Below are 14,152 nucleotides of genomic sequence, written 5' to 3'. Positions count from 1 at the left end.
CCTCAGCTCTGCGGCCCTGTCCTGTCAGCTGGGGTTGGGGGGATGGCCCTCAGGTGCGCCCTGGGGGCGGGACGGTGCACAGCCGGCCCTCACAGCCCCCTCTCCCGCAGTGAAGGCAGCAACCTCACGCCCGCCCACCACTTCCAGGACTTCAGGTTCAAGACCTACGCGCCCGTCGCCTTCCGCTACTTCCGGGAGCTCTTCGGGATCCGCCCGGACGATTACCTGGTGAGCGTGTCCGTCTCCCTGCCCCGCTGCCCCGCGGGTCGCCGCACACTCGGCCTGCAATCGCTGCACACTCTGGCTTGAGTCGACAGCTGGCCGGGTTCTTTGCTCGGGAAGGTCATCCGGGGGTGTGCTGGGGACGGGGTCTCCTGTCAGGGTCCCAGGAGGGTCTGCTCCCAAGCTCGCGCCATCTGCAGGGGCTCAGCTCCCCATCACTGTCGGCCGGGGCACCATCCTTCCACGTTGGCCTGTGGGTCAGGGCATGCCAGGGAGGGTGTCGCCTGGGCCGGACCCCTGAGGGCTGCAGGTCACAGGTCACGCCCACACTCGGAGGGACGCAGTGCCTAACACCTTAGTGCCTGTCCTGCCCAGCTCGGGTGGTTTCCGCCTCTCAAATTAGGAAAGTAAAAATGCCTGGCCCTTTGGCCGCGCCACCCAACATCAGGACTCCTGAGGGTCACAGAGCATGCGGGTGGGGGCCTCCCAGCAGCCTCCTCGGGGTTCATCAGGCCTGGGCCTGCCTCCTCAAGGTCTGGCCGGACTCTGCCAGGCCGCCCAGCCTCTACGGAGTAGGTCCGCCTGAGGGAAGCCCTCGCATGCAGTTGCGTGCCTTCTCCACATCCTACATGCTGGGGCCACTGTCTGCACCCTGGGGCTTGGCCTGGGGCTGTACCTGGTTTGCACGGTGCTGGCCTGTGTATCCAGAGCTCTCGGTTGTGTCCTCTGATTCGTTCTCAATCTGCGGAAAGCCTGTGCCCTCAGACAAGGCCATGTCCTCCCAGAAAGAACCAGTGTTGGCTCCGGCCAAGGGCGTGTGTGGCCCCCAGGTTCTGCAGCTCCACTGGAGTCCCAGGACGCACGGTGCCCCTTGCCCTGGCCCAGGCCGGCCGTCTGACCCCAGCACCCATCTGAAAGCCACCCCAGGAGGCTCTCCCTCCTGCCCCCATCACCGCCCCCTGAGCACACTGCCTCTGTCCCGCCAGCTCCGTGGGGCAGGGGGGTGTTGGGCGTGCAGCCCGGCAGCTCTGCTGCAGAAACATGTCCGGGACCCAGGTTCCAGGTCCCCACAGCTGGCAGCAGAAACCCGCGGCCCTGTCTGTAGGAGTGCGGACTCTGTTCTGACGTCCGCTAGTGGGGGGCGTCCGCGCAGACGGCTGGGGCCGCGTCTCGAGTTCGATCAGAGCAGGAGCAGGGCCCTGGGTGACCGGGTGTGTGTGCGGCCGGCCCACCTGTTAGAGTCTGTCTCGGCCCAGGGAGTTAGGCCAGCCTCTTCCCCCCCCCGTGCCTCGGTTTCCCCTCTAGTACAGATCCTCACAGGGCTGACGCACAGTCCAAGCCCCGTACGCGGCTGGAGCTCAGCCGAGGCCTCGCATGTCCTCACTGAGACTGCCTGGGCCTGGGTGATGGGGTGTGGGTGAGGTGTTGGGCGGAGCTGAATCCAGTGCCCCCTGCCCGCTCTGCCTCCTCAGGGCCCTGCTGTCCTCCAGCCATGGCCCCGGCCCCCATCTTCACGGGGTCCAGCACCCAGCCCTGGGGCTTCCTGGGGCCTCACTCTCACCGCTCCTGACACCCCTGGGCTGGCCGGAGTTAAATACCATTTTAACCTCAGGACAGCAGGACATGAGGAGGGATGTAGGGGGCCATTTCTTCCCTAAACCAGGGTGCTCCCATGTGGACTGGCAGCTGCAGTCGGCCCTGGGCACCAGAGGAGCATGGGGTACATCTGGGGCTTGTCCGCCTGTGACCCCGGCCTGGCTCAGAGATCCATGCATGTTGCCTGTCTCCTCACCAACAGCCCAGAGCCCATGAGAGCAGGTCCTGCATCCCTGACCCGGCTGCTCCTCGGGGGCGTCTGCAAGCCACTGGGTACAGAGCTGAGCGCACCCCGGCTATGTCCCCGGCCCACTTCTTCCCTGATGCTCAGGTTCGCTGCGACTTGCCACTTCCCTGGTCAAGGCGACGATCGTGGCTGTGGGTTCTGGGGGCCCCTGATCTTCCGGGGTCACTTCCAGCCAGGGTGCACCAGCTGCAGGAGCTCAGGGCCTCCCTCCTGCCATGGCCTCCCGGCAGAGTCAGGCTGGGCCCCGGGTCTGCAGAGCTGTCTCAGCTCAGGGCTGCCGCGACATATGGTGGTAGCAGGCGCCTGGTCTCCGGGCCAAGCCACATCACAGCTGCCTCCTCACCGGTGGGTCAGGGGCCTGGAGGTGGCACGGGGCTGCCATGTGCTGCTGTGGCCCAGGGGCATCTTGCAGCATCCTGAGCGGCACCCTCACCCCACCCCCAGCACATAAGGCAGCATTCGTGACACCTGCAGGAGGCAGGACGCCCCTGCCTCTTCCCGGTACCTCGTCCACCCACTGGCCAGTCCTACACTTAAACAGTCCATGTGACCTTTCGGCAAATACTTGCTGGCATTTACCATCAGGTGGGCTGGTCCCCTCGGCCCTATGGGGTACGTGCTGTGGCCTCATCCACGTATGCCGGTGGTGCTCATTTAGGATTTGGGGGTACAAGTGACAGAAAACGCAATCCAAATAGTCTTAACCCCAAAAAAGTACTTCATTGGCTTGTTAGCTGAAGTCAGGGATAGGCTGCAGGCCATGCTTTTCATTCGTTTGCTTAACAAATGGACTGCCTGCTGTATGCCAGGTACTGTGATAGGTGCTGGGGACCCCCCAGTGAACAAAATTGCTTGAAAACTTCTTCCTCCATGGAGCTTACTGCCTAATGGTGGGGAGTGCACGTGGGAATGATGGACAGCAAGCACGTAAGTGAGGGAGATGTCAGTGGGGAGAGACGGAGGGCCAGTTGGACACTGCTGTGAGACACAGCGTTCCTGGCGCGTGGATTCCATTGTACAGGCCACCTCATGGTCCAGCGTGGCTACCGTGGCTCCAGCTGTCACCTCAGCATTCCAGGTGGGAAACAGGCAGAAAGGAGGCAAGAGCAGTAACAGGAGGTATACTGGCGTCTGCCCCCTATTCAGGGAGTCTTCCCCCAAATCCTACTTGGCAGCTTCTGCTTACGACTCACAGACACAGCTGCAGGGGAGCCCAGGAAGCGAGTCCCGCCAGGTGCGCCGGCTCCCAGCACCAGTGGGTGTCTTATTAGCGGGGTAGGCGATGCACCCCTGCAGACCGTCCAGGGCGGCAGGCTCAGCCTGGGGCCTGAATCCTCGCTCTGTGGCCTCCCTGAGCCTCACGTGTCTTGCCGGCCACGCACTCACCCACTGCCCCTCCCCCAGTACTCGCTGTGCAATGAGCCGCTGATCGAGCTGTCCAACCCCGGCGCCAGCGGCTCCCTCTTCTACGTCACCAGCGACGACGAGTTCATCATCAAGACGGTGATGCACAAGGAGGCCGAGTTCCTGCAGAAGCTGCTGCCCGGCTACTACATGGTGAGGGCGCGGCTCCGCGGCCCAGGCCGCGGGGCCCCGGGGGCACACACGGCACCGCCCGCAGGAGGCCTTCCCGGACGCCTCCCCGGGCTCCCCTCGGGTGGTCCCCCTGGGAGCAGTTGCTGCCGCCTGGGCCTGGTGGCCGTCCCCTGGCGGGTGGAACGTGGGCATCGCCCCTGCCTGGCTCCCCAACCCCACCCCTCGATGCCCCTGAGTCACCCATCTCAGAAACCGTGGCTCATGGGCCGCGTGTCTCAGCAGCCGTGACTCAGGCATGGGGGAGGAGGGGCCGGGATGCCAGCTGGCGCCTCACAGGACCAGCGGCCCAGGGCGCCTTCTGTTCTGTGTGGGACTCAGGACCCGAAGGGCATGTCAGGCCCCTGGGTGGGGGCCGGAGCAGGAGCCCCTGAGGCCCGGGCCTGCCAGCAGGGGTCCTGATGTGCCCGCTGACCTGGGTGGCTCCGCCTGTGTGCCAGTGGGGTCCGGACAGGCCCCTGCAGGCGGCTCTGCACAGACCGCGACTTCTGTGACGCCTGGGCGCCGCCCGGGCTCCTGAGTCGGGGGCAGCACACTTCCCGTGGAAAGCCAGAGGGCAAAGGTCCTGAGCCTCAGAAGCCAGACGGTCCCAGCTCCACCGCTCACGAGGGTCGTGAGGCCAGTGTGGCTGGGTGCCGATGAAACCTTGCCTGCCGGCTCTGAGCATGAATTCTCTGACTGTCACATGGCACAAATGCTGTTTCTCCTGTTTTTTTTTCAACTTAACAAAACCATGCTTAGCTCATGGCCATGTGAGAATGAGCAGCCTGCATTTGGCCCCCAGACCCCTGCCCTATACAGTGCCTGGAGGTCACGCCCCACGTTCCCCAAGGGTGGGCTGGGGAAGTGGGACATGTGTTCTGGCCGGGTGGGAAGTTGGGCCTGGTCACCTTGGGAGCATCCCACGGGGTTCTTTATCGAAGGCCATCTCTTGTGGGGCCTGGCCCTGTAGAATGAGACCCTCCCGGAAGTCCCGGTCAGGTGGGTCCTGGTGTAATGGCAGGGGCCGGGGGCAGTGAGGAGCCAGCCTAGGAGGGAGCGGTCCTGGAGGGCTTCCTGAGGAGGTGGCCTCCTTCCTGAGGGTCAAGGTGGGGTGGCTCTCCACCCACTGCCTCCCCTCCTCCCCGCCGCCCAGAACCTCAACCAGAACCCACGGACGCTGCTGCCCAAGTTCTACGGGCTGTACTGCGTGCAGTCGGGGGGCAAGAACATCCGTGTGGTGGTGATGAACAACATCCTGCCACGCGTGGTCAAGATGCACCTCAAGTTCGACCTCAAGGGCTCCACATACAAGCGGCGGGCCAGCAAGAAGGAGAAGGAGAAGAGCGCCCCCACCTACAAGGACCTGGACTTCATCCAGGACATGCCCGAGGGGCTCATGCTGGATGCGGACACCTTCTCTGCTCTGGTCAAGACGCTGCAGCGGGACTGCCTGGTGAGGCCGCGCGTGTGTCCCTGACGACCCCTGCAGGGGGAGCCCGGCCCAGCGCAGGCCTGGGGGCCTCACCTTTCCACCTGGAAGGCCTGCTGAGGTCCTCCAAGCCTCTCCTGGCCCCCAGGCCCCTTTGAAAACTTGATGCAAACTCAGAAAACCACCCAGACCTAGGCCTCGGGGCCTCATGGTGCCCCTGTGCCTGGTTCCTCCACTGGCACTGGGCCAGGGCAGGTGGGAGCACGGGGGGCAGCAGTAGGGGACCTCACCGTCCAGCCCTGGAGGCTCACCCCGTTCCCCTTCCCTGCCACGTGGACCTGGCCCCTTGGCCTCACCTGAGATGGGTGTGTGGACGGCATCCCGCGTGGCTGTGGGAGCTGAGTGGGCGCAGGCCCAGAGGCACAGCTGGGGGTCCCTGCTGGGTTTGGGGCGGGCGCTGGGGGCAGGGCTTGTGCCCTCCTGACCCCACTGCCTGCAGGTGCTGGAGAGCTTCAAGATCATGGACTACAGCCTGCTGCTGGGCGTGCACAACCTTGACCAGCAGGAGCGGGAGCAGCGGTCCCAGGGTGCCCGGAGCACCGCGGATGAGAAGCGGCCGCTGGGCCAGAAGGCGCTCTACTCCACAGCCATGGAGTCCATCCAGGGTGGCGCTGCGCGCGGGGAAGCCGTCGAGGCAGACGACACGTAGGTGACGGGGCTGCTGGGGCTCCCAGCTCTCGTCTGCCCAGGCCCCTGACCAGTGTGAACGGCAGGGTGGCTGGTGAGGAAGGTGACAGGCGGGCATGCGGGGTTCCCCCCACCCCAGCACCACAGCCATCGGGTGGGTTCTCTGAGGGGCCGCCTGGCCCCTGGGGGGCTGAGCAGCATCCTCGGCCCCTGTCTCTTTGATGCCAGGCGCCAGTGTGACAACCACAGATGTCCCCAGATACCGCCTGGTGTCCCTGGGGGCAGAGTCACCCCAGGTGGGAACTGCCACCATGCACGGCTATCAGGGTTGTCCCCTCGGCACTGTGTGCTGACCCTGTGGGGTCCGCCCACACCCTCGGCCGCCCTGTACTGTTCGGTCCTCATGGGCCCTGGGGAGTGGAGTGGCGTCCCCCACCTTCAGCTGGGAGGGCAGAGGCCCAGAGGTTGGACCCCAGCCCTGCTGCCACGGTCAGGCCCTCAGCCTCGTGGATGGAGGGGGAACAGGGCCCAGGGCCGGGGAACAGCGGGAACTAAGCCCCCTGTCAGACTGTGTTGGCGTTCTTGGGGTCTGCGCGGGGCCCAGCGAGGGATGGTGGGGCATGCAGGTGAGCTCGGCGGGGTGTGGAGTGCCGAGAGCAGAGGCTGCTGGGCCTCGGCCTGGGGGGCCTGGGGTCCCGGTGACTGGGTCAGCTGCTGAATCTTGTGGACTCACTATCCACACCAGGCCGGGCCCTGGCGGGCCTGGGGCTGAGTCAGGCGATGTAACTCCCAGACTGCAGTGGGAGGCCCCTGAGGTCCTGCCTGGGGTGTGCGTGTGAGCCCAGGGGGTGCGCCCGTGCGCCTGCCTGTGCGTGTGCGTGCACCCAGGCCCTGTAGCCAGGGCTTCTCGGCAGCCGCTGCCTTCAGCTGTGGATTGGTGCCCCCCAGGCCTGCGTCCCAGGTGTCGGGACCTCCTGTCCTTCAGCCCTGCCTGCTCTTCCCTCCGTCCCTGTCCCCCGAGTCCCAGGCCCTTTGCAGGCTGGGCCGCAGTGGTGGCTCCTGGCAGGCCAGTCCCCGCCCAGCTCCGGGGTGCTGACGGCACTCTGGGCCCCTCTCTCCAGGATGGGCGGGATCCCTGCCGTGAATGGCCGCGGGGAGCGTCTGCTGCTGCACATCGGCATCATCGACATCCTGCAGTCCTACAGGTGGGCGCCCGCAAAGCAGCGCGCTGTCTGCTCCCAAGGCTTCCTTGGCCGCCCGGAAGGCTCTTGCTTGGCCGCCCTTCTCCCAGGCCCCTAACGGGAGGTTGTGGTGTCGCCCAGGTGATTCCGCCTTCGGGTTTTGTCCCAGGGACGCCTGAGGACCCGTTCTGCAGGCAGGTCAAGGCCGGCAAGAGGCACAGGGTCAGGGCGGGAGGTGTTGCCTGCCGAGCGCCCGCCCAGCGCTGTCTGCTGAGCCCGAGTGCCCAGTGCTGGGCCAGGTGGAGTGGGATGGGGTCCTGGCCACGAAGTGCTGTGTCCTCGGCAAGGTCCTGGGGCCCGCAGAAACGAACTCACTACTGGGGCCCGGCCATGTGGTCCTACGCGAGTGGGGCACAGCCTGAGGAACAGACGCCACAGCCCTGCCGTGGCTTAAATCCGGGGTGATGGGCGACCTCGTTATCCGTCCCGTATCCTTTGTGACCTTCTGGCAACGAGCGTTCCTTAATCATTGTTAGTTTTTTACTATGAGTGTTGTGAGTTCGATTTCCAGAATACAGCCTGCATTTCCTGCCCGCGCCCACCCCCTCCAGGGCACCCACTTGGCTCTGGGTGATTTCTTCGGTTTCCTCCTTTTTTAAACACAAAAATGGGCTCCCGCCCTTCGGACTGCTAACGTCTGCAGCCCGTTTTTTCCCCCCTGGGGGCTGCCTCACCCGCCGCAGGGACCTCCCTCTCAGCAGGCACGGGCAGCTCTCAGTGTGGCGAGGGATCCTGCAGAGGCCCGGCTGCAGGACGGGGGAGGACAGCACGTGGCAGGGAGCCATGGCCTCATCCTGGGCCGGGAGTGTCATAGTGGGTGTGCCGAGGCGAGGAAGGGTCCCTTCCCTCCTGCACACCAGGGGCATTCAGGCAAGCTGCCTGGAGGAGGCAACATTCCCCCCAGCCCCAGTGTGGTGTGGAGACCTGGCTCTAAGTCCAGCAGGGGCTGTGGGCTCCGCCTGGGCCCTGAGCGGGGGAAGGGCAGGCCCCAGCTCCAGGAGGTGCTGGCCATCTGTCCCTGCGGAGGGCCAGGCTTCATGCTGTCTGCACCCACGGAGGGCTGGGCTTCATGCCCTTCTTAGGTCCTCCCGGGGCAGTGGAGGTGGGAGATGCCAGCAGGAAGCGGGGGCAGGAGGGAGGTGGCCCCAGTTCCTCTAGACCAGGGCTCCCCGGCCACGCAGTCACGATGGCCACAGATGTCGCCCAGGGTCCCCTGGGGGCAGGCTCGCCCCGGGTGAGAAGCCCTGGGCCGGGAGGTCGGCTGACAGTGGGCATTCCTTCTGCAGGCTCATCAAGAAGCTGGAGCACACCTGGAAGGCTCTCGTCCACGACGGGGTGAGCGCCTCGTTCATTCATTCCACCCCTCAGTTCACAAACGTGCCAGTCCCTGGTCCAGGCGGAGGTGCCAGAGAGCTGAGAGACACCTCCCCCTTCCTGGAGCCATGTCCGGGGGGGTGGCCGTGACTGCAGTCACAGGCCAGGGGGTCGGGGCCCAGACGGGGAAGCTGAAGCAGCTGTGGGATCCCCAATGAGGGGCCTAGGCCATTGGTGAGGGGGCACAGGAGGGCTTCCTGGAGGAGGGGCTCCCAAAGCTGAGTTGGAAGGACTCCAGAGGTCAGCCAGATCAGGAAAGTCAGGCCAGCCAGGCAAAGAACATTCTGTAAATGAGTGACATGGAGGGGTCGTGGCACTGGCCACCCCCAGGGGGCAGCACCACGCACTCTGACCCATGTTGCCCTGTGGGGATGTGGCTTTAGCAGAAATGCTGAAACGTGCTTTTTCCGTGAGCACTGCGGGTGTGTGAATGCCAGCAGGCCACTTCTAAATGCTAGGGACCGTGAGGACCAGCCCCTGGGGGCCAGAGCCCCCCCTTTGGGCCCCAAGCAGCCCTTGGACCCCGTCTAGCTGTGTAGACAGCTCAGGCCTCAAGCCTCTTGTCCCATGGTCCCTTCAAACCAGTTCTTACTAAAGTGCTCAGGGCTCTCTGTGGCCTGCGTCTGTAAAATCCAAGATCCTAGCAAGCCTCCCACACCCCTCAGAGCGTTTGGAGGGTCCAGGTTGGAGCTTCTGAACATGGATTGAAAAGGTACAGGTGGGCTGGCCAGCAGGAGGCCCTTTGCCGCTGTCAGAAACCCACAGCCAGCGAAAGCTGTCAAGTCCCGACCAGGCTGGCTGTCACCCCCAAAATCGGATTTGTGTCAGCTCCAGGGGGCCCCAGAGCTTGGTCAGAGCAGCCGTCTACAGTAAGCAGGCAGGCAGGTGGGCTGGCTCTGTGGGCTTGGGCGCCAGGGACTTCCTGTGAGTCGCCGTACAGCCCCAGGGCTGGCCCTCTGCGGGGACTCTCACTGTCCCTGCTCAAGGATGGGAAATGTAGTTTCATTCTGGGAGGCTGCGTGTCCAGGTGGGTCCTGTTATACTGCAACAGGGAGGTCACTGGGCCACCTCTGGGGACGTCCATGGGTGTCTCGACTGGCATTGGGAAGGTGCGGGCCGGGGAGGCTGCTCGGCCACCCAGAGTGCCCGGGACGGCCCCCACAGGATGACATGGGGCCCCAGTGTCAGCCCTGCTGCCAGGAGGCCATGGACCCGGGACCGAGCGAGGAGTCTGCGCCGTAGGGCCCAGCACCCCTGAACGCCGGCCTCGCGTACATCCCGTCACGCCCCCCTGTTGCGCAAATGAAAGAGAAGCTCCATAAAGGGCGAAGTGTGGCCCAGCGTCACCCTACTGGTGGCGCCGGGACCGCCATGTGTGCCTGGCCCAGCATCCACCGTCACCCCCGCTCAGCCATCACACCTGCACCCATTAAACTCCACTTAAAAACAGGCAGGGGCCCTGCTTTGCCTCCCACCGGTTTATTTTGATGTTTGTTTACTTGTAGCTATTTTATTCCCATGGTCCAAAGAATTAAAAACACAGCTGGGTTTATAATGAAAACAGCCCCCGCCACTGTTCCCGACTGTTCCCGACTGGCTGTCCTGCTGGAAGCCCAGTGTGTGGGCCCACCGCCCCTCCACGTGGGCCGCGGGGGCCCCATAGTGCTCGCCCTGGGCCGGCACACAAGACACGGAGGTTGTGGCTGGCCGTGCTCACCCCCCTCCTTGCCCTCGGCCCCGCTTCTCTTCCTAGGACACCGTCTCTGTCCACCGACCCAGCTTCTATGCCGAGCGCTTCTTCAAGTTCATGAGCAACACGGTCTTCCGGAAGAACTCCTGTGAGCTTTCAGGGCCCCTTGGGCAGGAGGGATCAGGTGGCTGGAGAGCGGTGGGCCCAGGGGCCAGGGCAGCTGTGTGGCCGTCCCACGCGGGGCACAGCACAGGGCCTGAGCAACGCCTCGTCCTGCCTGTGTGACCATGAGCACCTCTCTGTGCCTTGGTTTCCCCATCTGTACAGAGCTGTGAGGGCAAGGTGTATTTACACTCGCGGCGGGGGGGCTTGGCCCAGTGCTGGCACTTGGAGGGGCTGCTTGCAGCCTCGCGCCATCACCAAGGAAAGCCCGTGGGGGCACCAAGGCGGGCAGTCGTCAGCTCAGCCAGGCATCCTTAGGGAGGGCAGAGGGCAAGCAGCGGCAGCCCCCGGCCTGGGGAGGTCTCGTGTCTGTGTGGGGCCCTGGTACACACCCAGCCACGATCCCGAGCAGCCATCGTTTCCCCCACCAGCCCCAGTGGGCGTGCTTGTCGGTCTGGGCTGCCGTGTCCCCTTGCTCGGTGTCCAGCCTGAGTCTGGCATACAGTCGGTGCTCATACGGGTCTTAGGGCTCAGCAACGGCCTTGGTCCACAGGGGCGACAGGGCCCGGCAGGTGGGGCTGCTGCCCGACCAGGCCGCGTGGATCTGGGGCACCTGAGCCGGCTTGAGGAGCCAGTGCAGCCCCACGTGCTGGGACGCCTTGTCAGCCGCTGGCCGGGACCGTGGTGGGAATGTGGACGTTGTGGATGGGGCGGCAGCACGAGTTCAGCCCCTGCCTCCTGAGAGCCGGTTGTTAACCGTGACCGGCACCCCGCTTCCTGGGACCCCTGCAGGTGTGGTGGCGGGGTGCCTGCTGGCCTCCGGGCATCAGAGGGCTGAGCGCCTGCTGTGTGCTGGAGGCTGTGGGGGCCATCCGGGGGCAGAGGCCACAAGGAGGAACAGAGAGAGCGTGGTGACGTCCGGGCAGCCGGGCCTGGTGTGCAGGGCGCTGTGGGGTTCCCGGCCTCATTTGACCCTGTGATGGCAGATGGGGACGCTGAGGTCCAAAGAGGCTGATACATGCTCCTTAGGCCACACGGCATGGAGCGGGGCTGAGGCCTGCATGCCCCACAGCCTTCCGTTCCGTCGAAGCCATTGCTTTCCCCGGTGAGGGGCAGGCAGGGCAGCAGGCTGGGTGTCCTTGTGGCCATGGGCCCGGTGGCGCCCCGAGCCCCAGCCACCCTCCCTCCACAGCCCTGAAGTCGTCGCCGTCCAAGAAGGGCCGTGGTGCCTTGCTGGCTGTCAAGCCCCTCGGGCCCACGGCCGCCTTCTCAGCCAGCCAGATCCCCTGCGAGCCGGAGGATGTGCAGTACGACCTGCGGGGGGCCCGCAGCTACCCCACGCTGGAGGACGAAGGTGACCCGGCATGGGCAGGAGGGCGCTGGCCTGGGTGCCGCAGAGGGGGCACCGGAAGCCGCAGCGGGGGTCCAGCGGGTGGGAGGGGCCTGGTCACAGTCACACAGAGCCCCCAGCCCGGGATCTGCAGCTCCCAGGGCTGGGGGGCTGAGTGTGCCCCCCGGGGAGGGGGGAGCCCCCGACACAGCAGGGCTGCAAAGACCTCCAGGACCAGGCACTCGCTGGGGTTGGGCCTGACCTTCTGGAAGGAGCTCGGGGATGGGCTGGGGACACCCACTAGGGAGAGGCTGCGCTGGGCCTGGCATGTTGGAGGATCGCCAGGGGCCTGCGTGGCCGGGGCAGTAAGGCAGGGGAGGGCGGGGTGTGGGGGTGCAGCACCAAGCCAGGACCATGTGGGCCACAGGGAGGGGGAGGGGAAGTCCTGTGTCGGGGAAAGTCGAGCCCGTTTGCCCTCAAGCTGCCAGGGAAGGGCAGTGTCGGGGCGCCCGTGGGTGAAGGTGGAGCCACAGGCGCCCACTGCCACCTCCCCACAGGCCGGCCCGACCTCCTGCCCTGCACCCCGCCCTCCTTCGAGGAGGCCACCACGGCTTCCATCGCCACGACCCTGTCCTCCACATCCCTCTCCATCCCGGAGCGCTCCCCCTCAGAGACGTCGGAGCAGCCCCGGTACCGGTGAGCCGCCCGGGAGCCCACCCGCCCCAGGAACGGGAGGGGCTCGGCCTCCCGCCCCTGCTCACTGGTTCGTCTCTCGGCAGGCGGCGCACGCAGTCCTCAGGGCAGGATGGCCGGTGAGCTGAGCCCGCAGCCCCCTCCTCTCCACCCAGAGCCCCTCTTCTGACCACTTGGGGTGACCTGGAGGACCCCTCCCCGATGGCTGCCTGTTGGTCCTTGTTTCTTTTTCATTGTTTTCCTTCTGAGAGATGCCGAAGGGAGCGTAGTGAGACGCCTCCATTCCCCTCCTGGGGGCGGCTCCCTGGCAGGGTTTGTCTCTTGTAGCCATTTCCTGGACGAGCAGCAAACCCTTGCACAGGCCTGTTTGCCCCTGTGCTGGTGACACAAGCGAGGGGCTCTGCTCGCCCCCCACCCCTGCTGGGTCCCTCACCAGATGCTTCCTTTCCCTGGAGGGCTGCAGCCTGCCCTCGGGACACTGGGCTTGTCCAAGTGGTCTGAGCTGTGGCTCTGCAGTGAGCTGGGATTCTTCCCTTAGCATGTTTGTGTGGCCGTTCCTGCCACTTGCAGAGCCTCGTGGTTCCAAGCACGTTTGCCAGAAAGTGTATCTTCCTCTGTCCAGCCACTCCCTCCGACCTCAGCAACCTTTTTGCTATCTGGCGTCATCCAGAGAGATTCTGCACGCCTGACTGCTGGAATGTTCTGAGCCCTCTGTCGGGCCTCGGCCCCTGGAGCCCCCAGGAGCCCCCTCCCCGCAGTCCAGCCCCAGGCGGGTGGGCAGGATCCAGGCTGACATATACTGTTGAGGATGCTGCTGGCGCCAGTCCACAGCCCCTCCGCCCCGGGGGGGCCTGACGGCCACGGGGGTGAGGCGTGGGCCGGAGCTCAGGGGCTCCAGCTTCCCGTGGGGTCAGGTGCACGGGAAGGTGGAGGGGCCTGAGGAGGGGACTGAGGCCCAGCTTCCCGCTGCCTCTAGGCCCCAGGGGGAGGTGCCCGCAGAGGACCTGCAGCAGGTCACAGCGCAGGTGGAGCCCACGTGCAGCGTGGAGATCGTGGTTCCTGAGGGGGACACAGGGTGAGTGGCTGCTGACCGAGGGTGGTCACAGGCCAGCTGTGCAAGGCAGGCTGGGAAGTGGACCGCATGGGGCCTGGCTCTGGAGTGGGGGCGGGGCTCAGAGGAGGAGAGGGCTGCCCAGGGTTGTGCAGTACGTGAGGGGAGGCCAGGTGCACCAGGCCAGAGCATGGGACGGAACAGCTCACGCAAGCGCGCAGGCAGGCAGGCCGTCCCCTGGGTCCCGGCAGACTCTGGAGTGTTGGTTTCATTGGGCTTCCTGGGCCTTCTGCCTTCACGACGACCCACTGCCGAGGGCGGAAGGGTCAGGGGCCTTGGGGCATGGGCCCGGGAGGCAGAGGAGGCCTGCCGTCCGGGGCTCCCCCCCAGCACTCCCATGTCCCGCCTGTGTCCCCAGTGCCGACGCTTCCCCAGCCTGCACAGCCACCGTGGAAGTGGAAACCACCAGCCAGGCTTCAGAGCCCGCCAGCCAGGCCTCAGACGAGGAGGACGCGCCTGCCACTGACATTTACTTTGTAAGTGCCACCGGCAGCCTCTTGTCACCAGGCCCTCGCCATATATGCTCACAAGGACCACACACTCACGACACACACACACCTGGACAAAGGCACGCATGTCATGTGCACACACTGCCACATTTGCACACGCTCATGCTGACCCAGCACACCTGCCTGGACAGACTCCACACTCGGGCACACGTGTGCGGTCATCTGCAACATGCCTACAAGCTCTTGGACGCTCCCACTTGCACTCACCTGTGCACGTTCACTCCCGTGGTGCAGGCGTGCACCGCCGCCCACCGTCCAGGCCAGGCTGCTCCTCCCAGGCCTGGCC

The 14,152-nt window shown here is 65.5% G+C and overlaps 1 protein-coding gene across 3 annotated transcripts in view; it reads left to right on the top strand.

Moving 5' to 3' along the window:
- Positions 1–14,152, top strand: part of PIP5K1C (phosphatidylinositol-4-phosphate 5-kinase type 1 gamma) — a 45,057-nt gene that overhangs the window by 24,509 nt on the left and 6,396 nt on the right. For all 3 annotated transcript variants that reach the window (XM_017653966.3, XM_017653964.3, XM_037018316.2), the window contains exons 5-16: positions 111–228; positions 3,470–3,622; positions 4,794–5,093; positions 5,569–5,774; positions 6,878–6,961; positions 8,284–8,332; positions 10,125–10,209; positions 11,416–11,577; positions 12,111–12,249; positions 12,333–12,365; positions 13,223–13,321; positions 13,716–13,833. In XM_017653966.3, the coding sequence (XP_017509455.3) occupies positions 111–228; positions 3,470–3,622; positions 4,794–5,093; positions 5,569–5,774; positions 6,878–6,961; positions 8,284–8,332; positions 10,125–10,209; positions 11,416–11,577; positions 12,111–12,249; positions 12,333–12,365; positions 13,223–13,321; positions 13,716–13,833 (1,546 nt within the window). The remainder of the gene's footprint in view (positions 1–110; positions 229–3,469; positions 3,623–4,793; positions 5,094–5,568; positions 5,775–6,877; positions 6,962–8,283; positions 8,333–10,124; positions 10,210–11,415; positions 11,578–12,110; positions 12,250–12,332; positions 12,366–13,222; positions 13,322–13,715; positions 13,834–14,152) is intronic.

Source organism: Manis javanica, chromosome 13, assembly GCF_040802235.1.
Source record: "Manis javanica isolate MJ-LG chromosome 13, MJ_LKY, whole genome shotgun sequence".
NCBI classification, from domain to species: Eukaryota; Metazoa; Chordata; class Mammalia; order Pholidota; family Manidae; genus Manis; species Manis javanica.
Note: the sequence above shows the minus strand (reverse complement) of the source record. Positions and strands in the feature narration are given on the sequence as shown.